Here is a 27,557-nt window from a genome sequence, read left to right as displayed (position 1 = left end):
TAAGGGTTTACTACACTGTGTTGAATACTAACTTACCTATTTGATAACTGTATGACTTAGTAAGGGTTTACTACACCGTGTTGAATACTAACTTACCTATTTGATGACTGTATCATACTATAGAATGTATTAGCATTTCTCTTGGTACAATCTCCTCTCTCCAACCAAGTAGCTAGTGTCTGCACTGACATAGCAAATGTTTCATCAGCTGCAACACAACAGAGAAAAAATACAATGATATAATCAGACGAAGAAACAACATCATGATAATAGCAAAGTATACTAAAACATCTTAAAGACAATACTGTCATAATAACAAAGTAAACAACACTATGATACAAATGTAATACAGTAAAACATCGATTATCCGAACGTCGAATATCCGAATTGATCGGTCATCCGAACTGACTACGTGTCCCCCGAAAAAATATATTGTTCCGATGTCAAAGTAATGTTTCGGTAAAAATGTGAAGTTTGATGAATGACGATCGACATGTAAATGAGCGCGGTTTGTCTTGGAGCTACAGTGTGTATTGTTTGTAAACAATCACTGTCCACCACTTGAATGACGTGATGTTAATGACGTACGGTAAAACAAAAGACGACTACATTGAGTGTGTTGGAACGATCACACCTTCAATAACATCTCAATAAAGTTGTTCTCCTATTGACCGCCCCGTTGTCTTTTGTCTTTTGTATGATTCATAAAAGATTTGAAATGATTGTGAAATGGTGAGAACAGCATGTCACACTCTGACTAAAGTGGTGACTTTCAAACAACTTGTCGGCATGAGATGTAACGCAACCATAGTTGCGGCATTGCTACTTAGACCATTGACTGTGATACCGAAAAGATGATTGTCGGTCAGAAGTGAAAGGAGTTTCGTTTCTTTTTCCAATAAAGATTTTCAAAGGTGTAAAACTTTTTCAGCTTCGGCCTACCTATAAATCTGCGATGTCTAGGAAGGAATCCTCACTTGATCGTGAAACTGAAGATAAAGAAAACGATGTCCCGTGTGAACCAGTACCATCGCACGGTGAAGCGGCAGCTATGTTTTCTCCGTGTTTGTTATGGCTAGAGTCGCAGCCTGATTGTGAACCTACCCAGTTGTTATTGCTCCGTAGTTTACACAGAAAAGCAGCAGACAGCCGTGCAATGAAACAGAAACCCCTGACTTCGTTTTTCTGAACTTTATTTTTTTTCTAATTGAGTGGCTAAATTGCGGACACATCGTTTGTACACATTGATACAATTTGATTACATTTACATGTCAGTGAACACTATTTATAGATGCAACCATGACAACAGTGCGTTCATATCAGCTGTCCACCACGTCGTCGTCTTTCTTGTAAATACGTCTTTTGATTTCTTCTACACATATTCAATTCACAATGTCGTTTTCCTATCATATTCAACTCTTTATTTAGTTTTAGTATTAAATAAGTACAGTTCATTAAAAAGGTTTCTATGTAGTATGGTACGTTTCATTTGTCTGAGAGTGCATGTAACATGTGTAAGTGTGATATGCAGCGTACGTGTACGTTCATTCTGTATGAGTGCGACCTTTTGACCCCGCCCAGTCTCATCTCGATGCAGATCGCATATCCGAACTGACCGCATATCCGAACTAAATGCATGTCCCCGTAAGCGTTCGGATAATAATCGACGTTTTACTGTAGTTACATTTGTATTAACACAAGACAGTGACTATAACAATAGCAAGCAACACAACACTATGGGATTGCCATATTTGGCAGGTCTCATTAGCATATGTAAGTACATGTAAATGCTGACAGGTCTCAAGCATGTGCAGTCCATGTTTCACAGGACTCATTAACATTCATTAAAAGTGAGAGAGGTATGGCGATCCCTTAGATAGCATAACTACATATGTTTAGAGTCACTATCCTGGTAACACAAAGAGTATTCACCCAAAGCATGTTTAAAATGTACAAATACTGTAAGTTTCATACCTTTGAGTTGTTCAGCTAGTAAGGATGATTCATGTTCAGAGTAATGTATGATTGGTTGTGGAGATGGAGGTCTGTACATCTGTTCTTCCATTTGTGCTCTATGTCTAGCTTCACGGTGTAGTTGTCTCTGTCTGCACTCATACTCATACAGATCATCTCTAGCCTGTGCAAAGTCCACATGAAGTCTTCCCATATTTGGTGGATCAGCTGTTGCCCCAAGTCTTACACGATATCCTAATATCAAACAAAAAAGTATCCATAATGTCAGGTATGTTACATATGTACACAATCAATTATAGTATACCAGGCATGAGCCAAGTTCAACAAAAAATATGAAATATACACTATTTCCATGCATTTTAAATGTTGTATTTCGTATAGCTATTTGCTAATTTTCATGCAGAAATATTTAAGTCATGTATACTTTATTGGTAAGTGTCTTTGATCACCTATTTAACTGTGGATATTAACACTGCCATATCATGTATCAATAAATAATTGTCATCATTTATGATTGTTAAACTGAATTGGAGCAATACAATCACTTGTAAAGTTATGATATAGATAATTATTACAAGTTGGATATCAGCCTCCATTATAGATATTTAAATGTCAAGTCTGTACGTTTTAGCAAGTTTCTTTCCACATGCAGTTCAGTCACTGTCATGATAATTTTTTATAAACCACTGTCTGGTTTAACATTTGTCAAATGTGACCAGTTTGTCTTGTGTAATGTAAATTGTTTGTTTTAAACGATATCACAACATTTTCCTATATGTATTTTTTTAAATGCATATTATATGGCAATAAATATATACATTTGTATATTATTTTTTGTCTTACCAGATAAGTATATGGCATTGTCTACACAAAGTTCATTTTCAAATCGGATGTGACAGAAATTCTTCTTAGACATACGAATACTTGTAATCCCACCACAGCGCTCAAATATTTCTGTCACAATGTCTTCTGTTGCGTTTTGTGGTAGACCTCCAATAAATACTGTACGACAGCCCGGTGGTCTTTCTCTTGTTGTACGTGGTGGCATTCCTGTTGAATACAATAGCATGCTGTCACATTTTAATGTCAACAGTTTATTTGACTTCAAATAGTATGCCTGTATTACGTACTATCATTGCCAACTACAAAATTCTAGCAAATAGGTTAACTATAAATACTCATCAACACTTTAGTTATCACCTTACCTGGTACCGGTGGAAACAGAGTACAACTTTTGGAATGTATGACATCTTTCTGTTGCATGTCAGGAGGTGGGGGAGGAGGTACCATACCAAAACCACCTGTCATCTGCCATTGGTTCATTACATTTGGGTCTCCTTGAAATGCAGCCATACCAAGTTGACTCATTGTACCCCAGGATCCAGTTGGATTACTCCATGATTCTATTGCACCAAATGATGCCCCTGTCATCCCAGGATCTGATGGTACGACTGAAGCTGCTGAAAATTGACAAATTTCACAGACAAACTATATTAACAATATCAATGTCATACATAAGGAAAACTAATTTGCATAGCTGTTTGAAAATAATTTAATCTTGTAGTAAGACATTGGATGTGTACTTTGGGGATTGCTGAATAAAGCTGAACCTCTGTCTTGGCTAACGCCCCCAGTGGCAGTCTTTGGCTGATTTTAAAGTCAGCAGAATAGCTACAATAGGGGTGTAGCAGCTAAACTAGGGATAATTCAAATCTTGGTTCAAACTGTATTACTTTTTGTGTAACATCGATCAAAACATTATCTGATTGGTCCAAATCATTAATATGTGCTACCATATTATTTGTGCTCTGAATCTTATCGTTTACTGAATTCATATAAAAGCAAACAAAATTATGGGTAGGAAGTTGTGTTTTTGTGTCAAATATCATCTTTGTTTAGTTCTGCAATTCAAAAAATAGCACCAATGGCATTATAGCACAACTGTATTTGGCTATTGCTATGGGCGTGGTCTTGTTACTAGGCATATTTGCTTACATTTTTGGAATCGTTATTCACTTACCCATGACACGTTTAATCTTTGCAATATACCTCATCATTTGGCTATTGCTATGGGCATAGCCTTGTTACTAGGCATATTTGCATACATTTTTAAAATCTTTATTCACTTTACTACCCATCTCTGTTGTTATCTTTGTAATATGCATAATCATTTCACAGATGCTAAGGGGTGTGGTCATGGTAGCTAGGGCTAGTTGTGTCAAGATGTTTTAAACAATAAATGCAGAATAACATTCCCACTTAGATTTTTAGACCTAACTTTCATATCATCATGTTGTGTATACATCTTCATCTACACATCTCTAGATGCATTGACAGTAAATTTCATCCCAATCTGCTCTGTAGTTTTGGAATCGTAGAATTTTGACCAAAAAGACGCATTTTACACCTAATTTGCATATCATTGATGGGATCATCATGTCATGAACAACTCTTAATCTGAACACCACTCAGAACACTCCAATCAAATTTCACCCCAATCTGTTCAGTAGTTTTGGAATTATAGATTTCTAACCAAAAAGACACATTTTTAGCCCAAATTTGCATATTACACATGGGATCATCATGTCATGAACAATTCTTATTGCTAACACCCCTGAAAATGTTCCAACCAAATTTTAATGACCAAAAATTAAATTTTATAACCCAAAACACACATCTCTGATATGGGCATGTTCTCACATCAAGAATCACATTTTTTGACCCAAAATACATACATGTATCTCTGATGTGATCATTTTCATTTGAACAATTTCCCATTTGCACACCCAAAGTAATGTCCCCACCATATACCATGTCAATCAGACTGATGGTTTTTGACTAAGTCATTTACACACACACACACACACACACACACACACGCACGCACGCACACACACATATACACACACACACACACACACAAACATTTCACCATGCCTACAAAATGTACATGTTTAGCACGAATGAATCTCAGTTCAGTTGTCCTAAACAATTATTGGACATCATTGGAAACATTGCCTTTTGAAGTCGAGACTCAAATTTATTGGCAATTTTACATACTTTCTGGAGAAATTATTGCCAAAATTTGGTGGGTATTCATGTTAACCCAAATTGTAAAACTTTCTGGTCTTTGGATCTACACCAACCATACAAATGTATATATATCTGAATCTGTATTCATGTCACCTGACTCTGTATTCATGTCACCTGACTCTGTACTCAAGACACCTGACTCTGTACTCATGTTACCTGACTGTATGTGTGCCACCAGACTACATGTATACTCATGTCACCTGACATTGTACTCAGCAGACAACAGTGTTAACTCTGATTACTTACCATCCTGTTTGAGATCTTTTCCTCTGACAGCATCAACTGGATTTGTACCTAATATACTCCCACTTGCCTTGCTATTGAAATCTAAAGGAGCATTGTTCCTGGATGGGTCCACAACATTACCAGTCGGAAGTCCACCAGGAAGTCCAACTGTATGCAAAACACAGACATACTAATAATTCAATATTTGTACATTTCAAACACATACATGAACAGTGTTCTCCATGACGGGTTTTAGCAGGATGCGGCGCCCTGCTATCGACAGCCAGCGCCCTGCTTTAATGTTTTGCAACCTGCTTTAAATGTTTTGCACGCTGGTATATCATACCCTTTTGTCGACTTATAGTGGCCCACCTCCCTATTCAAGGTCATTCAATCACAGGGTATCCTAACTCCTTTCCCTTGAAATCCATGAGAGCTTTCTTTAGTTTACGTAGAACTATTTCTCCTAATGAGAGTATTTCTATTGATGTGGCTTTAGATCTCTTTGATCGTTTAATTGTTCCTAAGTTTGGGGTTATGGAATTGATAGAAAAAGAAATTTTCTTGATGACGTTAGTTTTTTCCTTCCGTAAGGAAGGAGATGTATTAGGGGTTGAAATATCTGTGTGTCTGTATCACCATTTTCTAAAAAACGGCTGCGTCAATTTGAACTAAATTTGGTAGACATGTTCCGTAGGGTAATGGCAAGAACTGATTAGGTTTTGGTAAACATTCCATGAATAATTTGCATAATTAATGGTTTTCGGTACTTAGGCTATATCTTAAGAGTGCACCCTTCAAACTCATTATAACTTGGTACATACATAATACCTAAGTGCATCTGTCCTGAAATTATCAGTGTTCTCCACAGAGGGTTTTAGCGTATCGGGCCCGATATCCTTTAATTTTCGCCGATACGCTATCAGTTGTCCCGATACGCTATCAGATTGTATAGGGTTCGGTAAATATTGTTCATCTGTCAATCGGTCAGCTGACGCCTTTGTTGTTTCACAACGTTTGTATTGATCCTTCACACATACAAATGTAAGCAGCAAGTAAAACTAAAGAGTGTCTAATTAATTCAAACGACTATTCAACCCTCTACCATTACCAGACAGATTTCATTGAAGTTTGCCGTCACTATTGTTTTTGATAGGAATAAAATGCGTAAACCTGCTAATGGTAGTGTGATTCACACTCGGTACAACAGCTTTCAGTAAATCAAAGGCAAAACCGGCCTATCTGTAACGTCGGTTCGACCGTAGAAGCATGTCGGAACTGCCAGATTTTGACAACTATAAAATCAAACGATGCCGTGCCAAGTATAAAAGTTTGACAACGCATGAAGTTGACATTCAGTGTCTAGTTAATTTTCTTTGAGTGACAGAGCCAGTGATAACACCGAGTATGTCTCAACCCAAGCGCATGTGCATTCTTCAATGTCGTGAAAAGAGTTGAACAGACTAATGTACCTTTCGATAAAGTGGCGATGTTATCTCCGATTATCAGTTTCATGTTCAATTTTACCCTGAAAACACGTTTAGTTTGTAGTTTGACATTGTAGACTGATACATTGTACGACTACGATGAAAGCATGGATTTTCCAATATGGCGGCCATGGCGTCACAAACTATCGCGAGTTTTTGAAGTCCTCCTTAGGGAAGTATAGTAAGTCTCGTGTATCACGATATTTCGGACTAACACGATGTCTGCCGGTAGCTGTACACAAACTTTTCGTGTTTCGAAAGTCTAATTTATCTGTGGACATTAAGATTTAATAATTTCAGCTTTCCTAACAATAATAATCAATAACACTGCTTTATGAGTTTCTTTTTGGTGCTAATATTTTGAATTGATAAATTGGCCTTCAACTTTCCTTTGGTCACATGTACATGTACTACTTGTTTGATATTATGATGTACTTTGATTTTTCGGGAATATAATTATATGTAAATTGATGCTAATTTATGCTAATGAGCCGATATCCTATCAACAAATCCTGGGGAGAACACTGAATTATTATCGATGTAGCTTTCAGTTTTAATAAGATATTGGCATTTTTATACGCAGTGGCCACACAAAAGAAAGTAGTCGTTTCTGGTCAGGAAACGTTGCCTAGAGTGGTGTGTCAATGCGAATTTTTTTTTGTTCATGATTAGTTCTGCAGTTGTCTTCCCTGAAGTAGCAATTAATGTAGGGAGAGTTATTTTTGTTTTCCCTTGGATCTGCAGTCTGCATTGGCTGGATAAACACGAGAAAAAAGAAGATCGAGGCAGGGTATTTAAGTGATGCAAATTCACCAGAAAACAATTTTTTTTCTTGGCCTTAAAAACGCCTACCGTGAGATATATGCTACAACTTTCTATAAAATCTTCCCATTATTACACGTGTGGTTGGCGGCCGTAAGATCGCATCTGCAGGCATTCATGCTGGAGATTTCACCTACATAACTTCATACCATCTCTTCACTATTTCAAAATTGAAAATCTTGTTTTTACATTTTTCCGACACTCTCGCATATTTCTGTTTCTGAAAGCATGCATGAGGAGAACATCGGTCAAATCAGGTCAGCTTCCACTTCCAGATGAAATCACCAGCTTTCTACTGAAAATTCTTGCTGGAGAATTCGCCAAGATAAATCTATACCATCTCTTCTTTGATCAAAATTAAAAATCTTCTCTCTTTTTTTTAATATAAATATTTCGATACTAAGGGCGAGTTTGCTGCCAGAACGCGTGCATTTATTTGTATTAACACATTATCACAACAATGCAAATGAGATAAGTAAATGTTGTTACTGTGATGCAATGTTGGGCAGTGTACTCAGCACTATTCAGTGGTTTAATTGGGTCAGATTTTCCCCAATTTTCCGACATTGACTGGCTTTGTTCTAGACCGTTCAAAGTGTTCGGGTTGCTTGTATACAACTATTACAAGGTACGTATATCGAAATATATATCGATAAGTTTCTGTCCAGATCTGAATTTTATATTTTGAGAAACCAAAAGAACTTGAGAGCCATGGAAATTCACCTCATTGTGGCGTGCATCGCGACATTCTTGAACCGAGTGTTACATAAAGGGTATTGCCGCCGTAGAGACTCATGTTGGTGCTGTTATGTTGATCATACAGTTTTGTTGTGAACTCGTGTCTCTCTATGTATAGTCCTGCTTGCAGACGACCTAAGGGAGGGACAATTGTCAGAATCGAGTCCCGAATGACTCCGTATGCAAGCAGGACTAGTGTCTATCATAATCTTTATGTTGTCGCATCTTTTGATTCACGAAAAAGAGTACATATACTTGCCTATGTTTGGAGTCGGTGCGAGTCCACCTTGCTGCAGGAAAGGAAACACGGGAGCGGCCATTTTGTACGTGTACACGGAGTGGTAGTTGCGCAATGGCTGATGGGACAGACAATACAATATTCATTGAGTATTCAGTCTGGTCTCATCGTCGCAAACCACAGCCTCTTTACGGCACCGTCCTGTATGTGTCCTACTAGTACTATTTCGAAGTTTGCGGAAGAAGTACCAGTAACAGCTCTGGTTTGTGAGAATGGTCTGGTCTCAGACCACTATACATGATATAGGGATCGAACTTTTAGTGTCTGGTCGATCAACCATATTTTGGAAGTATCAGTGCTCGAGTTCATTTGCATCTATTTATATAGTTTGTCACATTGGATGTACTTTATCTAAATAAAGACGAGATACCCCCCGAATTTTATTTTCATGTCTTAATTACATGTGAGAAAGTTAAAGGTTTTTTAGTTACAAACGGCTTGAACTCCACATGTCATACGCAATTACCATACCAGGTTGCCATAGGGCGACATGCGTTCTACATAAATTAATGATATGGTAATATATGTAAATGATATGTAAATCTCCATACAATTTCAAAAACCCTCGAGCAGAGGGTTGCATCTGAATTGAGCACCACTAAAATGAGACCATTACACTTGTTTCTTATTTATTAAAACGTTCAAGAATCGATGTGAATGAATGTTATAACAGTATATGTATTAAAAATTGTAAATGAAGAAAAAAATTAAGTAAAAAATTATTCTAGGTTTCGACTGTAGTCATACGAATTCTTAATGTATGTAGTATTATTCGTTCTTGCTATTCAGCCAGAATAGTTTTCATGTAAGCGCCCCAAGTGGAAATTGTCTGCTATACAAACACTGAGCTTTCTACAGTCTCGCAAGTAAGGGAGCCTTCAGTATTTACAAAGGGGGGGGGGAGGAATCGGGGGGGGGGGTCACATTTTACAAACCTGTTCTTGGGTGAGGGCCTTTTTTTGCATTACAAAAAAAAATGTTACAATCCGTAGTTTTGTGACCAAATTGAAGATTCAATTATTGTAAATTGGTTTTGTGTGTTTTGAGCTGTAAAAGTGAGATTAGCACTCATCATTTATTTTTATAAGTACTTTACATGCCAAAATACAAAAATAAAATTTGTCTATTGTAAGAAGATTATTTTATAAAAACATTTTGTTGAGTGTACCATCTCACCTTATCACTCACACTGTCCGTGAATGTTGTTGTTAAAATATGATGATGGTGATAGTGATATCGATGATGATGATGATGATGATGATGATGATGATGATGATGATGATGATGATGATGATGATGATGATGATGATGATGATGATGATGATGATGATGATGATGATGATGATGATGATGATGATTTAGTTTTGAATGTCATAGAGAACATGGACAGTGACATACATGTACTGACTCAAGTAGTACCAGTGATTCAGATTAGAGTGACACTGATAATGGCAATAGTGAAGGTGAAGGTGAAGGTGATGATGATGATAATAATGATGATATCAGGGAATTTTTACAAGTGACCAGATCAGGCAGAGTATGCACAACGTGGAAAGCACGTTTTAGATACTAACTAGATTGTGTATGATTATACGAGAAAGGTAACTAGCCAGTCTTTTACTGTTTGTCACTTTATATGTACAAATATTGCTTTCTAATACAGAGTCAAACCATTTATTTTGTATGTATACATATAATGGGAACATTAATTAACGTTCAGTACAGTTGTATATGCAATATGTGATGGGGAGGGTCATATTTTACAAAATGAGACAAAGGGGAGGGTCACTTTTTACAAATGGAGAAGGGGGGGTCATGTTTGATTTCCTCCGGCCCTCCCCCTTGTAAATACTGAAGACTCCCTAACCTGTAAGAATACGGAAAATGTTGTTAAGACACTTGCTACTGTACAATGACCAAAGCTGAAAGTAGTTTTAGAAAGGTTTAACTGTGGTATATGATATCACACTTTATTATATAGCCTTCATATGACTGTAAAAAGTGTCACTGTGTCATAGCAAACTGTCTGTCATATGATCGCTTGTTCTTCCCGTTTACGGTGTGTAGATAGGTAAGAACTAATCACCCCACCTCAGCTATGGCCTTGTCCTTCAGTCAGTTTTTATAACGTTATAAGAGTCACGTCACATGCAATGAAATGATCTCCGTGTCCTATTTTACCCGTACTAGTCTCATTACCAAAAATAATGAATTGTGTCACTGTAACATCACTGAAACACTCCTTCGTTATTTGTACTTTGGATACGGATGGTGTGGCCATATAGATGAGAAATGTTACCGTGTTCACAGTCGTCACATGGATATGTCGGTTCTCCATAAATTGTAATATATCCTATGCAGTCGATTTACATCTATCAATTTTACCATAACAGTATCGATGTACCCATACTGCATGGCCAATTTATTTCTATCAATTCTAACGTAACAACCACGTACAATAACTACAAATTTCTAGAAATAAACTTACGTCATCATGTATTCCAATTCAACTGAGTTTTATTAAATGTCGTCGCCTTACTCTCCACAGAACATCTTCACTAACAACACAAAAAATATACCACAAAATAAACACATGTTACATAAAATACCAATATTGCACTGAACAAAGACAACAGGGTGACGTCATAACTAATGTGACGTCACCCACATCATTAGTTTCTATATAAGAATTCGTATGAAACCTAGAATAATTTTTAACTTAGTTGTTTCTTCATTTGCAATTTTTGATATATATACATTCATTCACATCGATAATTATTAACTGAATAATTGAAATCAGGAGTTACGCACATACTAGTATGTCCAAAAATTACACAAAGTAAATTGATAGACAAACGTTGTCACTGAGGGCGCTATACTGAGGGTATTATTCGAGGTTTGTCGCTCGTTCTTGCTATTCAGCAAGAGTGTTGAGACTGTCTTGCTAGGCCTAATAAAAATTGTTTGGTTCCAATTATGCTGAGTTTAAGAATAGGTGGGGTAGGTAGATTAGCACCACAAGAAGAGAAGGAAACAACTTTCATTGAGGGCAAGACTCTCGATTCTGGAATACTTATGTCCCTACCTGACATAGAGGTTCAATTGGTTCAAGATCAATATTATTATTTTTTATTTAGGCATTTCCTATGAAGTGGCACAGAAATATTTCTATAGCGAGAATGGAAGACTATATTTCAGTGTTTTAGAAACCTATCCAAGGGGGAGGGTCACATTTTACGTTGACTCATTTGATGACCTACCTGAATTGTACTTGTTACCATACAGTGAGAAGATAAAATTTTTGTAAAATGCACTCTGTACTATTTCAAACAAAGTCTACAATTCTGAGAGAAACAACACACATCCTTCAAACCAAGGCTCATGTTTAGCTAAACTGCATGTAGTTACAATTTGCTTTTTTCCACATGCCAAACAAGTCCTAATGACATCTTGTGTAGCTTGGCTGTTTGGGAATATGTCATGTGACAGGACAAGCTGCACATTGCTCATTGTTTTAAAATGCATATACATTTATTTACCATACAAGCGCAAAATGTGCATATGAGCCGTATACGCGATTTCCATGCAAAGATTGACCTGTATCACATACATACTGAATACAAGCTTTTGAAGAAAGACAAAGTGGAACTTGTAGAGGCTTACATTGGAAAAGTCTTGGCCTGCTGACATTAGAGCGATATGAAATGGCCAAGGAAATAAATGAAAGCCAAGGGGGAGAAGAAACAGACAGCAGTGTTTACAGCTCCACTCAAGAGGATGATTGTGATGATGATGATGATGATGATGATGATGATGATGATGATGATGATGATGATGATGATGATGACGACGACGATGACGATGATGATGATGATGATTGTGATGATGATGATGATGATGATGATGATGATGATGATGATGATGATGATGATGATGATGATGATGATGATGATGATGATGATGACGATGACGACGATGACGACGATGACGACGACGACGACGATGATGATGACGATGATGATGATGATGATGATGATGATGATGATGATGATGATGATGATGATGATGATGATGATGTCAACCCGGCTACCCTTGTATGTATTTTTAGCCTTTTTTAATTGTAACATGTTGAAATACCCTGTATTTGGCTTGTCAACACAACCTGTATATGTGTAAAGTGCACTGTTATTGTTGGTAATTTTAGTCCAGACTAAAATTCACTTGTCAAAAATAACAATGCAGTTTGTACATGTACAGGCTGTGTTTACAAGCGTTTGCCAAACACAGGAGTGTTTCAATGTGCATTATAGAGTAGAACATGAAACTAAAAACTGTAGTTGATACACAGAACAAAACATACTGAAAAAAATCATCAAAAGTTACAGCTATTGTCCCTTTAATCTGTCCACATAATTTCCATCCATCTATCAGTGAATTTGTCATTTTGAGATGGGGGGGGGGGGGTGTCATATTTTAGAAAAAGGAGTAGGGGGAGGGTCACATTTTACAGCTCCAGACATACTCTACACCCCCCCGCCCCCCCTCATAATTAGTGAAGGCTCCCTTATCATCTTATTAAACTCGCTCGGAAGTATTTCGACTGACCAGTATCTTATCTTTTTTTTTTTATTTTTTTTATTTTTTATTTTTTTTTAATTTATTTACATAACTGCTCTGTCAAAAACATCTTACATATCACAAGCAAGCTGGAAAAAATAAATATACATACAACAAAATAGTTACAGTTCGTAACAAATAAATATAAATTAATCCGTCAAAAAAGCACTGCCCCGAATAAAAGTGTTTGTCATACTGAAAGCAAATACAAAGGTTAACAATAGTACACTCTCAAAATAATAATCTTTTCCAGAATGGTAAATAAGTACATTTCTTTGTTTGATTTATTTTGTACATAAAAGATAGATATTTGTGAAATAAGGCATAGCTTGGGATCGATTTGGGATTTTGTGGGTCATTATTGAAATTAGCCCAAGCCGCAAATACGCAGTATTTTGCAATAGTAGTCACCATGTTAATAAATCTAATTATTGGAGCGACACTCAGTGGTTTGTAACCAAAGACAATAACATTAAAATCTATTATAACTTGTATGTTCAGCTTCGTACCAAGAAGAGTCTGAACGTGATCCCAGAACAAACCAAGTCTTTGACATTGAAGGAACATGTGTTCATATGTGTCCGGTACATTGCATGAACTACATTTGTCGCTGTTGCTTATTCTCCAGCGACAAAGGTTGATTCCACTTGGTAGAATTCTATGAATAATTTTAAAATTAAAATCTGACAATTTTCTGTCTTGTGATAGAAGAATCGTTTGGTTCGTCCATATTATTCTCCAATGACTTTTGCTGAACAATTGCAGTTGACCATTCCAGCTATGTTCACAAATTGGCTCGGTAATGCGAGGGGCCAAGAGATTTTTGTACAGAAATTTTGAAGACAATTTTTCAAGGTCTCCTTCAAGTGAAAAGTGTTTACCATAGACAAGCATGAATTTCCTTTTTCTGCATAAATAGTCGATACGGGTGTCTTTCAATGCCAATTTCCATTGTTTAGGTATCAGGTTCACAAGTTTATTCCATTCCGCTATCCAATTTGTTTTGTACCGCAGTTTTTGAAGCAAACAAGTAGGCTTTATGAAGTCACCATATTGGTCAATAATATCATGTACATAAATAATATTAATAATCCAACCCGGATAAAAGAGAGACGTCCCATTATGACATATATACGCATTACCCCAAATTATTTGACTGCGTATATCCAAGTGACTAGGCTTGGGAATGTTGTTACATCCACCGCCTGCTTTGTGCCATGCAATAACAACATTTTTGTAGAAAAAGGGAATTGAATCTAAAAAGGGAAAGGTTTTGTCATCATTATAATTAAAATAAAAAATCATGAAAGCAGCGCCAAAATGCTTTAGCCAATACAGCGGGATCGCTAACCACCTTGCGTTGCTTTGGTCACACAGCCGTCTGACCCAAGACGCAAAAAGAGCCTCTTGGAGAGCAAACAAGTCTGGCATCTTCAAACCACCGCGCTCGTACTCCGCGGTGACCGTTGACCTTTTAATTTTGTCAGGGCCATTGTTCCACAGGAGCCGAAAAAGAATTTGATTTGCCTGTCTGATTATATTACAAGGGGCGCCAATAATTGACATTGCAAAAACAAGTTGTGGTAGGGCTAAAGATTTGATGACTGTTATTTTTCCATACAAGGTCAGTGTTCGTTTTGACCACGAATTTAGAACAGCTTTTAGTCTTTCTATTTTCTTTTCCCAGTTCAAAAGTATATAGTTTAAACGATCGTGGCTGAAATATATTCCGAGTGACTTAATAGGTTGTTTGTTCCACTTTAAACCTGCCGGTTTATCATTCCTAATTTTCCAGGGACCAAGCCACATACCTTCCGACTTGCTTACGTTTAATTGAAGTCCAGAAACTTTGCCGAAATTCTGAACCGCGTTTATAGCATTGTGAATTGAAGCGACGTCAGTTAGAAAAAGCGACGTATCATCGGCGACTTGCGATATTTTTATTTCTGTTAAATAAGGGTAGTTTGGGGACGTATTTTTAACCGATATACCGTGAATTTCATGACTTTGTCTAATGCTGATAGCCATAATTTCGGCGGCCAGTAGAAACAACAAAGCGGATAGTGGACAACCCTGTCGAATGCCTCTATTTAATTTAAAAAAGGAAGACGCCCATCCACTGTTTATAATGCAACTTTCGCATTTGTTGTACATTGTTGAAATTGACCTAATGAATTTTTCCCCAAAGCCAAATTTATGCAGTGATGCAAATAAAAAATTCCGTTCCAAGGTGTCGAAGGCTTTTGAAAAATCTAAAAATACGATGGCTCCTGCCGTTTCTTCTTCTTCGGTAAGGTCAATTATATCTTGAATAAGTCTGATATTTTGCCCTATATATCTACCTTTTATGTATGCTGTTTGATCAGGACTAATTAGGTTAGGCAGGACAGTTTGCAGCCGAACAGCCATTGAAAGAGCCAATATTTTGTAGTCGGTGTTGAGTAAACTTATTGGTCTCCAATTTGTAAGCCGGTCCCGTTCGTCTTTCTTATGAATAAGTTTAATAGCTGCGCGCCGTTGAGAAGGTGATAATTGACCGACAGTTAGCCCCTCCTTCAAAGATTCAAAAACAAAAGGTCCAACAATATGCCAGAATTTCTTGTAAAATTCGGATGGAATGCCATCAGGTCCAGGTGTTTTACCTGTCTTTAACCTATTAATTGTTTTAGTGCATTCGTTGAAAGAAAATTCGATTTCCAAGATATTTTTTTCGTTTTCATTTAGAGATCTGTCGAGGTGTATAGAATCAAGATAATGTGTAATGTCATCATCCGGAACATTGTTCGACGAGTACAAATCGCGATAAAATTCTGAACATTCTGCGAGAATGTCACTAGCCGAAGTGAAAATTTGTCCCCTACTATTAAGCGAGTCGATACAATTGTTTTTTGCACGCTGTCGTTCAAGATTTAAGAAGAATTTCGTTGGTTTCTCACCCTCAAGTGACCATTCCGCTCTCGACCTCACTCTAGCACCTTCTAGTTTATAGTCATATAACTTACTTATCTCGTCTTTAACACGTTTGTACTCGGACACGATATTTGCATCAAGGGAATTGTCGAGATTTTGTTCAAGTTGTTCAAGTTGTTTTTCTAACTTCGAAAGCTTCGCTTTCCGTTCCTTGGCCAAATCTTGGGAATAAACAATCGAGAAATCTTTTATACGGATTTTTATCAGCTCCCAAAGCACTACTTTTGAAAGTGGAATACCAGTAAATTCTGATTCACAATCATCTATTATCTCCTTAATTCTCTTAATGTAATCATCATTTTCAAGAATAGAGGTGTTCAATCGAAATATTCCGGGTCCTCTTTCAGAGTCGTCTATTTTGATTTTGACAAAAATTGACTGGTGATCCGACAAGAAACATGGTCTAATGTCGGCTTTCTCTACTTTTTCTTTTAACGTTTCCGATAAGAAAAAATAGTCAAGCCGACAACATACAGGTGGGTTGTGTTGTCGCCAGGTGAATTGTTTTTTCATGGGATTTAAACTTCGCCAAACATCAAAGAGATTAAATTCTTTTATCACATAGGTAATTAGGGTAGTGGCTGGGGTAGGATCTGGAATATTTCCACCTTGCTTATCCAATACTGGAACAAGAACAGTATTATAATCACCTCCTATAACAAAATTAAAAGTTTCCCTGTTGGAGAGCCAAGCGGCTAAATCAGTAAAAAACTCAACTCTGTTCTTGACAACATTGGGGGCATACATGTTGACAAGAGAAAATGAAGAATTTCTGAAATGACAATTAACAAAAATCAATCTACCTTCACTATCAGTAGCAATGTCCTCATTTGAAATTTCACATTCACAGGACTGACTGAAAAGAATAGAAACACCGCAACTATGTGTAGACTGAGCAAAGGAGTGAAAGATACGACCTTTCCATTCTTTCTCTATTTGAGACTTTAATTCTGGTGTAAGATAGTTCTATTGCAGCAAACCAATATGAGCTTTTTGTTGTTTCAGCCAGTGAAAAAATTTCAAACGTTTTGTTTTGTTACGAATTCCTTTAACATTAATTGAAATTATATTAACAATGTCCATTAACACTTAACTAAAAAAAACAGGGTTCGATTTGTGATTTTGGTATTTTGTACAAAGAGTTTGAGTTCACTATCTCTTTTTTCTGTGTTTGCTGTCAGCTTTACCTTTAAAGAAGCTTCTCAGTGTCCTCCTTCCGTCAGGACTCGACCGAACATACATTTGCCTTTGTTGTTCGTTTTTCTCTGAAACATTTGCGAGGTTCGACTGCATCTGATTCTCAGAGAGTAGAGATGGGCTTGTGTCCGTCTCGGCTTGTTTTCTCGCCGGCAGTTGATGTTTATTGGTCGAGGGCGTCGCATTTATCGATGGAGTCGCGATATTGACATAGGAAGAATGTGCTTCATCAATCACATTTAAGTTTTCAGTTGTATTGGGACTAAAAGAAGGTGAGCGCGAATCCGCACTAACAACACTCTGTTGTGCTGACACATTTTCGAAATAAGCCTGTGCAGAGTTGTTGGTCGTTTGTATTGTGCGCGAAAACACACAAGTATCATCTCTGGGCTGGTTAGTATTAGAACCAGCAGATAACTGCTCTGGTTCAGAAATTATAGGTGCGACAGGAGAGGCTGGTACAGTTATTTCAATGTTATTCGTGTAATTAGGCTGACCGCCGCTTTCTTCACGCGACTGCATGGTTTCAGCTCTCGAAACGGCACAGTATCTTATCTTGGGGGTCGAGGTAATTTTTAGAAATTCAAAGTAAAATAAAATTCCGACCTACCTACACTATTTTCTGAAGTCATATTTATCAGAAATAAAACTTTTTGTATTATTTTGCCCACATGTTTGTTTTATTATGCCTAACTAACCCAATGTGAGGATTGAGTTCGAATATCAAGTGAAGGTTAAGTAATACTGGTACTCGACAATAAGTAAAATACTACAGGAATCATTGAATATACAGCAACCCAACTTATGATCATTTCATAGTTATAAGTTATAATATACCCACGGTCTAATAGTGTCATTCAAAACAGAATAATTAATACAGGACTGACATGCCAAATTGGCGCGTAAATTCAAGGGATTGGCAATTGTCATATCGCCACCTAGCGACAGCCTTCATATACGTAAATTCACTCGTACATATGCATCTCTTGCCTCTTGGTATTACAGGACTCCGAAAATACTCCCTTGTTTCCTACTCATTTCTGCATTGACTGTCAAGCTTTTAAGTCTGCATCCTGGTGGTATGGCGTAGAATGCCTGCCAATATTCGAAAATACAATACTGCAATGACTATATGCAATACTGCAATGACTATATGCAATACTGCAATGACTATATGCAATACTACAATGACTATATGCAATACTGCGATGACTATATGCGATATGACTACATGAGATGACTATATGCGATATGACTACATGAGGTGACTACATGCGATATGACTACATGAGATGACTACATGCGATATGACTACATGAGGTGACTACATGCGATGTGACTACATGAGATGACTACATGCGATATGACTACATGAGATGACTACATGCGATATGACTACATGAGATGACTACATGCGACATGACTACATGAGATGACTATATGCAATACTGCGATGATGACATGATATGCGGCGATTTTGTAATGACGTTATGTCATTCGTAGATTATTCAATACGCATAATACGAGTATTAATATGAAACAGGCTAGAGAGTACTCCTCAGCATGTTGCACGTGGTAAGAGGTGGACCATTTGATATCCTGGGGGGGGGGGGGGGGCTTGGAAGATTTTGGGGGAAAAAAGATGCCAAATGGATTTGCTTGAAAAAAAAATCCGGATATGAGAGGGTTATGGAAAAAAAAGATGGACCACTGCTGCTAGAAAAAAAATGTCTTGGCAGGGAAATGATGCACATGTTCGAGTATACTGTTCAAATTGCTCGTACCTCTCCAACCAGGACACTTGTCAAATCATGACAAACAGTTTCAAACACATGTCAGGGACCAGTCAGTTTCGTTAGCCTGTGGTACATATAACATTTGTTCTTGTCTCTGTTTCTTTCATAAATGGTTTAAATATTACTTCATGTAAGGGTTCAAACATAACTATACATAAAAAATATACATATAATACATGTATTACCTAGCTATAACACTAGTTACAGAACATGCCATGTAAGTGTTTGGCTGTTTCACAATCAGTGCTTCACTTATCTTACACTTTGGGGCAAAAGTGAACTTGAAGGTTTTGTAATGGTAACCTTCATACTATTGGATAGTTTATAAAAGAACTTAATCTAAATTGTTCTAGTCTCTTCAGTATGAATTTGTCAAAAGGGATGCTATACTTCCTATTTCAGACACTACATGTATCGACACCACAACTCAAATTCAAGTTTATATTGTACACTAGGTATGACCTCCTAAAGTGCTCTAACACATCAGTAACTTTACTATAAATGCAATATCAATGACCCTATACCAATGTTACAGGCCCACTTTTATAACATGGAAAACTTATGTAAAAAGTTATATTTACTTTAGCTTTTCGATGTTTGGCAATATATATCTCAGAGGCTATGAATAACCTAAAAATCGCCTAAATAGAAACAAAAAACTGCAGATCTGGCGGGGGGGGGGGGGGGGGGGCTTGGACTCCATCACCCCAGAGGCCACCCATTCGTTAAACCAACAATAAGATTCACCAAAATTGGTAAAAAAAAAAACTTGAAAAGCTTCTAGGGGAGATCCCCTAGGACCCCCCCCCCATAAGAGGTAGACATGTCCAAGCCTCAAATCAAAGTTCTTCCCTCTTACTGTCAAGATGCTATGAAATTTTATTTCAAAAATGTTTCAACCATGTGTAGTTGCTTTTTACATGTTAGAGCTGTCTTGTAAAGCTTGCAAATTATTGTCTGAAAGTGTCTGTGAATATCCTAAACATTGCTTGAGAATTAAAAAAACCTCGAGGGCTTCTAGGGGGACCCCCGAGAACCCCCCGTAAGAGGTAGACATGTTCCAGTCTCAAATCAAAGTTCTTTCCTCCAACTCTTACTGTCAAGATGCTATGAAACTTTATTTCAAAAATGTTTCAACCTCACAGAGTTGCTTTTTACATGTTAGAGCTGTGTTGTAAAATTTGTAAATTATTGTCTGAAAGTGTCTGTGAATAGCCTAAACATTGCCTTTAGAAGTAAAAATCATCCAGGCCGTTTTCTAGGGGGAGACCGGCTAGAACCCCCCCCCCCCCAATTCACAGACACTCGCACAAGAGGTGGACATATCCCAGTCTCAAAGCTCTTCCCTCTACAACTTACTGTCAGATGCTATGAAACTTTATTCAGGGGGGGGGGGTCAGTGACTTTTTGTCGGCCCAATGGAAAAAAAACATTGACACCACCCCCATCCCCCAATCTGGAGAAACTGACCGGTCTATCTGAATGTTTGAGCTCACCAATCAAGTTTCCGATTTGTATTTTCAGTGTGTCACCATACTATGGCATGCTTATTTAATTGAAAATCAAACATGTATGAAATATGTAGTTTTTTAAATATAATATGTGTGTGATAGAACAGCATCTTTTTACTCTCTCTATTACCGTGTGCCAAAACCAAACAGAAAATTGTGGCAACAAATGTAGATGTTCAACATTGACGTAAAAAAAATCCGGATATCTCAAAGAAGGAAAGAAAAAAAAAGTTGCCAGCATAGGAAAAGGAGAAAAAAATAATTCTCAGGCAAGCAGGTGGGAAAAAAATAATGACTCTCCACCAATCTTCCAAGCCCCCCAGGATATCGAATGGTCTACCCCTTATGCATATTGAATAATCTACGAATGGCATAACGTCATTACAAAATCGCCGCATATCATGTCATCATCTCGCATCGCAGTATTGCATGTAGTCATCTAATGTAGTCATATCGCATGTAGTCATCTCATGTAGTCACATCGCATGTAGTCACATCATGTAGTCACATCGTATGTAGTCATCTCATGTAGTCATATCGCATGTAGTCATCTCATGTAGTCATATCGCATGTAGTCATCTCATGTAGTCACATCGCATGTAGTCATCTCATGTAGTCACATCGCATGTAGTCACCTCATGTAGTCATATCGCATGTAGTCACCTCATGTAGTCATATCGCATGTAGTCACCTCATGTAGTCATATCGCATGTAGTCATCTCATGTAGTCATGTGTGTCATTTAGATTTATTGTCATGTGTGCATCATTCGCCTTGTGTGTGCGTCATTTATAGTCACGAGCACAGGGCACGTATTATTGCTTAGATTGCCGCCCTGGATCGCCGTTTTCTTAGGAAAATATCGTACGAATCCTGCTGCTACAAATGTGTCAATCTCTAAAGTAGCGGAAATGTTTTTTCCTTACTTACAGGTAGGAATATATAGTCAAAAGGTTGTTATATCTAGTCTGTAGACCAGGAAAACAACAATCTAAGAAATATTACACGCCCCTGTGGTCATACGTGCATTACTTGCCTTATGTGTGTCATTTATTTCCATACGCTAGTCATTTGCCATAAGATGTGTGTCATTTGCTCTTACGCATACATAATTAATTTTGTGTGTCACTTACGTTAGACTGTAAGATACGTCCTGACGTTCCGCCCTCACCGGCGTGGGAGGGGTTGGCTGAAGTGTGAGGGCGCCCCATCACGGCGTACCTTACAGACTACACTTACGTTCATCATCATCACACATCATGATCAAATGTAGACGAATAATAAAAAGTAAGTACCCTAGAGAAGACACTTAACACTCTAAGCCGTCAGATGTAGGTGATGTACACTTGATATCTTGTAGATGTAATAGAAATTGCCTTGAATGACAGCCACAAAAGCCAGACAATAGTACTTTCAGTTGGTCATTATATGTATAGACTATTTATAGAACTTATGGTATATTTTATTTCATTTATTTCATTCATCTAGATTAACTGGTATATACCGAGTACCGTTATGATATGGCAAGTCAGGCAAAAAAGTCCCCTGAACGTTAGATCCTTGATATTTTTATTGTCCATTCCTAATCCCAATGATATGACAGGGTTGGTAGAACTTCACTGAACTCTGTTGAAATGTGGCGCATGAAATATTGAATCTAACGTCCATATTATCTAGTCAATGCTAGGGGTATCATTGCTGCCAAGCAATTCTTTGTCGCTTCCTTTGAGTTGCCATACATACCCTTTTATATACAATAGGCCACAGTTTTTCCTTTATTTTTATTTATTACTTTTATTTATTTATTTATTTATTTTTTTTTTTTGGGGGGGGGGCAAGTTTAATACACACACTCACAATGCTTGACAGCCAATAGTGAGGAGTTATGAGGGTATGGTGCCATTATAACTCTCAAACATGAAAACCTATAGTTTGTGTTGGTGTTGGTGTAAAAATAACTTGAATATGACACAGGGCGAACATGACGAATGCAGGTGGAGACGCGGGAAGGATGGTGAATGCAGATGAAGACGCAGCGAAGATGATGAATGCAAACGGAGACGTGGTGAAATTGGTGACAGTGGTGGAAGTGCGAAATTTGTGTCTGTGGATGTTAAGTATGAGAGAAAGTCCATAGCCAGGCAAGTGAAAATAATCCAAACTACCGACCCTCTGACCTAACCTAACCTGAGGACAACCCAAAATGAGAAGAAAAAGAAAAAAGATGAACCGTTTGTGTATATGTAATATGTGGTCATGTGTAGTGATGGCAAAAAAGGACCGAGGCGTAAGGTAGTTGATGGCGATGATGATGAAAATACGGGTAGTATTTGAAATGTGTAGGTTGGAGAGGGGGTTATAAGAACAACAGTCACTCATTCATTCATTCATACTTAGAAAAGTAAAAGCATTTTAATTTCACAAGATTTTGATAATCATTTTCTTTGGCCTTTGTAACCATCTATTGTTTTGTTATAGTTCCATGCTAATGTTATAAAAAAATAGTATAAAAATTAAAATTACTGAAAATGTAACATGTAAAATTAACTATATATGCAGTGTGCGTGAACAAAAAGAGTGTTTCCTGTCAACAGATGGGCAGGACATTGTGTTTTTATATTTGTCAGGGGGGGGGGGATTGTTTTGTGGATGAATTGCAGGGGGGGGGGGGGTCACTATTTTTAAGTACAACATGAACGGTTGCTAGTATTCAATTCCCACATTTCTTGCAATAGTGCTATTTAATACCGGGTGCTAGTATTCAATTCCCACATATCTTGCAATAGTGCTATTTAATACCGGGTGCTAGTATTCAATTCCCACATTTCTTGCAATAGTGCTATTTAATATCGGGTGCTATTATTCAATTCCCACATTTCTTGCAATAGCGCTATTTAATACCGGTTGCTAGTATTCAATTCCCACATTTCTTGCAATAGTGCTATTTAATACCGGTTGCTAGTATTCAATTCCCACATTTCTTGCAATAGCGCTATTTAATACCGGGTGCTATTATTCAATTCCCACATTTCTTGCAATAGTGCTATTTAATACCGGGTGCTAGTATTCAATTCCCACATTTCTTGCAATAGTGCTATTTAATACCGGGTGCTAGTATTCAATTCCCACATTTCTTGCAATAGTGTTATTTAATATCGGGTGCTAGAATTCAATTCCCACATTTCTTGCAATAGTGCTATTTAATACCGGTTGCTAGTATTCAATTCCCACATTTCTTGCAATAGTGCTATTTAATACCGGGTGCTATTATTCAATTCCCACATTTCTTGCAATAGTGCTATTTAATATCGGGTGCTAGTATTCAATTCCCACATTTCTTGCAATAGTGCTATTTAATATCGGGTGCTAGTATTCAATTCCCACATTTCTTGCAATAGTGCTATTTAATATCGGGTGCTAGTATTCAATTCCCACATGTCTTGCAATAGTGCTATTTAATACCGGGTGCTATTATTCAATCCCACATTTCTTGCAATAGTGCTATTTAATACCGGTTGCTAGTATTCAATTCCCACATTTCTTGCAATAGTGCTATTTAATACCGGTTGCTAGTATTCAATTCCCACATTTCTTGCAATAGTGCTATTTAATACCAGGTGCTGGTATTCAATTCCCACATTTCTTGCAATAGTGCTATTTAATATCGGGTGCTAGTATTCAATTCCCACATTTCTTGCAATAGTGCTATTTAATACCGGTTGCTAGTATTCAATTCCCACATTTCTTGCAATAGTGCTATTTAATACCGGGTGCTAGTATTCAATTCCCACATTTCTTGCAATAGTGCTATTTAATACCGGGTGCTATTATTCAATTCCCACATGTCTTGCAATAGTGCTATTTAATACCAGGTGCTGGTATTCAATTCCCACATGTCTTGCAATAGTGCTATTTAATACCAAGTGCTAGTATTCAATTCCCACATTTCTTGCAATAGTGCTATTTAATAATGGATGCTAGTATTCAATTCCCACATGTCTTGCAATAGTGCTATTTAATACCGAGTGCTAGTATTCAATTCCCACATGTCTTGCAATAGTGCTATTTAATAATGGATGCTAGTATTCAATTCCCACATTTCTTGCAATAGTGCTATTTAATACCGGGTGCTATTATTGAAGTGTAATAGTGACCCACTTTGAGTGTTATATTATCCATATCCATATTATTGATAATGGTCTTTCTGAGACCTCGACCTTTGACCTCGACCTGTATCTTCAAGGTCAAATAGCCAAACATTAATCATTGTGCACAGTATACAGCAGAGATGCATAGACCAATTTCAACCAAGCCTGGCACAAATGTCAAACTTCACATTTTGTGCACAAGCTCAGTCTGGTAGCTTAATACATAGAAACCTAAATTAAATGACTTAATACCCATTTTATTTATAATGAGCTTTGAGACCTTGTCATTGCTTTGTTTTGTGACCTTTGCAATGATGACAAAATATTGGCCATATTTGTCATAAAAAATTCTGAATTTGACTTGGCTAGTAAGTTGAAATATTGAAGACTGTCTTTGATGAAGACTTGATGAAAATTTATCAGTTTATGAACAACTTTCAGATGAATATTTGAGGCTACATCACTTTTCATCTGTGTTCATGACAGCACAGATCAATTGTAGATGAACAGCAAAGATAAGTAAAGAACTTCTAGATGACGCTTACCATTCATAGCTTTTAGGTGTAAGTGATGTATACTTGATATTCTGTAGACGTACCATATAATAGATATTGCCTTGAAATACACTGCCATGGATACACTAAAGACGACAGTACCTTAAATTCACTCAGTCATTAGTAGCATTTTTATGCCAACAATTATTTAGACTGAGAATGTAGTCATACTCGTATGGTAATTCTGGCTATATGGTCCCCTGGATTTGAGAGTTTAATTTGAATGTTTGTAGTGAAATTGACCAACCCACCCCCCTGATAAAAAGAGGATTAAATGTTTGATAGCTCTCTACTGAGCTCTGTATGCAGTTGAATTTAGGCCGCATTGAAAATTGATTACTCTAAAATCCATATTATCTAGTCAATGCTAGGGGTGTCATCGCTGCCAAGCAATTCTTTGTTGCCAATTTGAATCACCATACAAGGACACATACTTTTTTTTTTTTGGGGGGGGGAGAGGGTTAACATACATGCACATGCTGGACTGCGAATATGAAGAGTTATAATGGAATGTGCCATTACAACTCTAAACCATACAAACATACATACAGAAAGTTAAAATGAATGGGGGACTTTATTGTATTGTTGTAATGAATATTATGCACAACGGTGATGGCAAATAAAGATGGCGACACGGCAGTAATAGAGATGGCGGCGACACGGCGGAGGTTTGTGAGGTTTATGTGTGTTGGTATGAGAGATTAAGGCCATAGACAGCAAGTGAAAAATATGTAAAACCTACAAAGGACTAACCAACGAACCATTGCCAACCAACCAACCAACCGACCAACCGACCAACCAACCAACCAACGCCAACCAACCAAACAACAAAGTAATCAACCCTAGAGACCCACCAAGTCAGAGAAAACCAAAATCCACAAGAAACCAGACGTACGGAAAGGGATAACAAAAATCGAGGAGTGCTGTTTGTGTATGTCAATATGTAATATATGATCATGTGCAGCGAAGACAGCGGACCGAAACGCGAGGTAGATGATGGCGCAGATATGACAATTGGTGCCGGAGACGCAAAAATGATAGTGTATTTGATGTACGTATGTTGGAAGGGGTGAGGTGGGATAGTTAAAAGAGCAATCACTCATGCAGCCATACAAACTAAAAAAAACTCAAAAAACTTACTTGGTGCTGATGTCTGAAACTGTTTTTCTGTTCTTCTAAACTCCTCCAAAAGTTCTACTAATAAAATAACTTAAAAATACATTTCAATACATAAATTACATTTTAATAGATATACATAAATGCAAAATACACATCAGTATCGTAATAATCAAATACATCGATCAGTCTTGGGTCTTCTTATCACCACAGGCTAAAAGAAAGAAATTTAAGAAATAGTATAAGAATTGAAGTATTCACTCACAATGCAATTATATTATTTTCTAAATTTATTTTATATTGCAGACATGACAATCAAATAGAAATAAAGTTTCTAAATCTAACTTTCAATGTATAAACATATTAAATATTAAAAAGAAAGTTTTTTGACTCACATTTTCCATCATTTGTCCATCTTTGTCGAGCCTGGCTTCCTGAAAATAAACTTGCATGGAAATTGTATTAATACAGTTTGGTTAATATATTGTGTTTTATTTAATAAAATAATGAAAAAATACATTCAATATAAATTACATTTACCAAAGTGCTCCCATATGGTTGATATTAAATTTTCAAGGTTATAATTTGTAGACAATATTTTTTTATGAAATGGGGTGAAAGGAAGAAATCAAATCTTGATGAAGGTAAACTTGCCCAGGTTTGGGAAACCACTATAAAGAAAGAACTGTGTGTATAAATTTGCAAATACAGTATAATTAATTGATTTTTTATTGTTCTACTGTTTCTCCCTGAAAAATCGACCCCAATGGTTAGAAAAGCCAATGAGAATAAGTCAAGCAAAAACATTTTTATACTATTAAATTGATTATGAAATAATAACGGACTAAAGTTGCATAAAGTGGGTAGAATTTGTATGTGTTATCAAAATGTGTATTTTTGTCCTATCTCAGAGAATTAAATTTTTTTTGCAGAAGTAATATGGGAGGGGGGGGGGGGGGGTTGCACAACTCCCATAGGTGGGAAAGGTCTGCTGGAAAGCAGTGTTTTTTTG

The 27,557-nt window shown here is 37.0% G+C and overlaps 1 protein-coding gene across 1 annotated transcript in view; it reads right to left on the bottom strand.

The window, feature by feature from the left end:
• The window catches only part of LOC144441938 (ecto-NOX disulfide-thiol exchanger 2-like), a 47,145-nt gene extending 38,464 nt beyond the window's left edge, over window positions 1–8,681 (bottom strand). The window contains exons 1-6 of the mRNA XM_078131205.1: window positions 8,599–8,681; window positions 5,314–5,460; window positions 3,180–3,434; window positions 2,818–3,024; window positions 1,975–2,208; window positions 97–208 (exon numbers count right to left, since the gene is read on the bottom strand). Coding sequence (XP_077987331.1) covers window positions 97–208; window positions 1,975–2,208; window positions 2,818–3,024; window positions 3,180–3,434; window positions 5,314–5,460; window positions 8,599–8,659 — 1,016 coding nt within the window. The 5' untranslated portion in view covers window positions 8,660–8,681. The remainder of the gene's footprint in view (window positions 1–96; window positions 209–1,974; window positions 2,209–2,817; window positions 3,025–3,179; window positions 3,435–5,313; window positions 5,461–8,598) is intronic.
• Between the last annotated feature and the right edge of the window lie 18,876 nt (window positions 8,682–27,557).

This window comes from Glandiceps talaboti, chromosome 11 (assembly GCF_964340395.1).
Source record: "Glandiceps talaboti chromosome 11, keGlaTala1.1, whole genome shotgun sequence".
In the NCBI taxonomy this organism is placed as follows: domain Eukaryota; kingdom Metazoa; phylum Hemichordata; class Enteropneusta; family Spengelidae; genus Glandiceps; species Glandiceps talaboti.
This window is presented reverse-complemented; position numbering and strand designations above follow the sequence as displayed.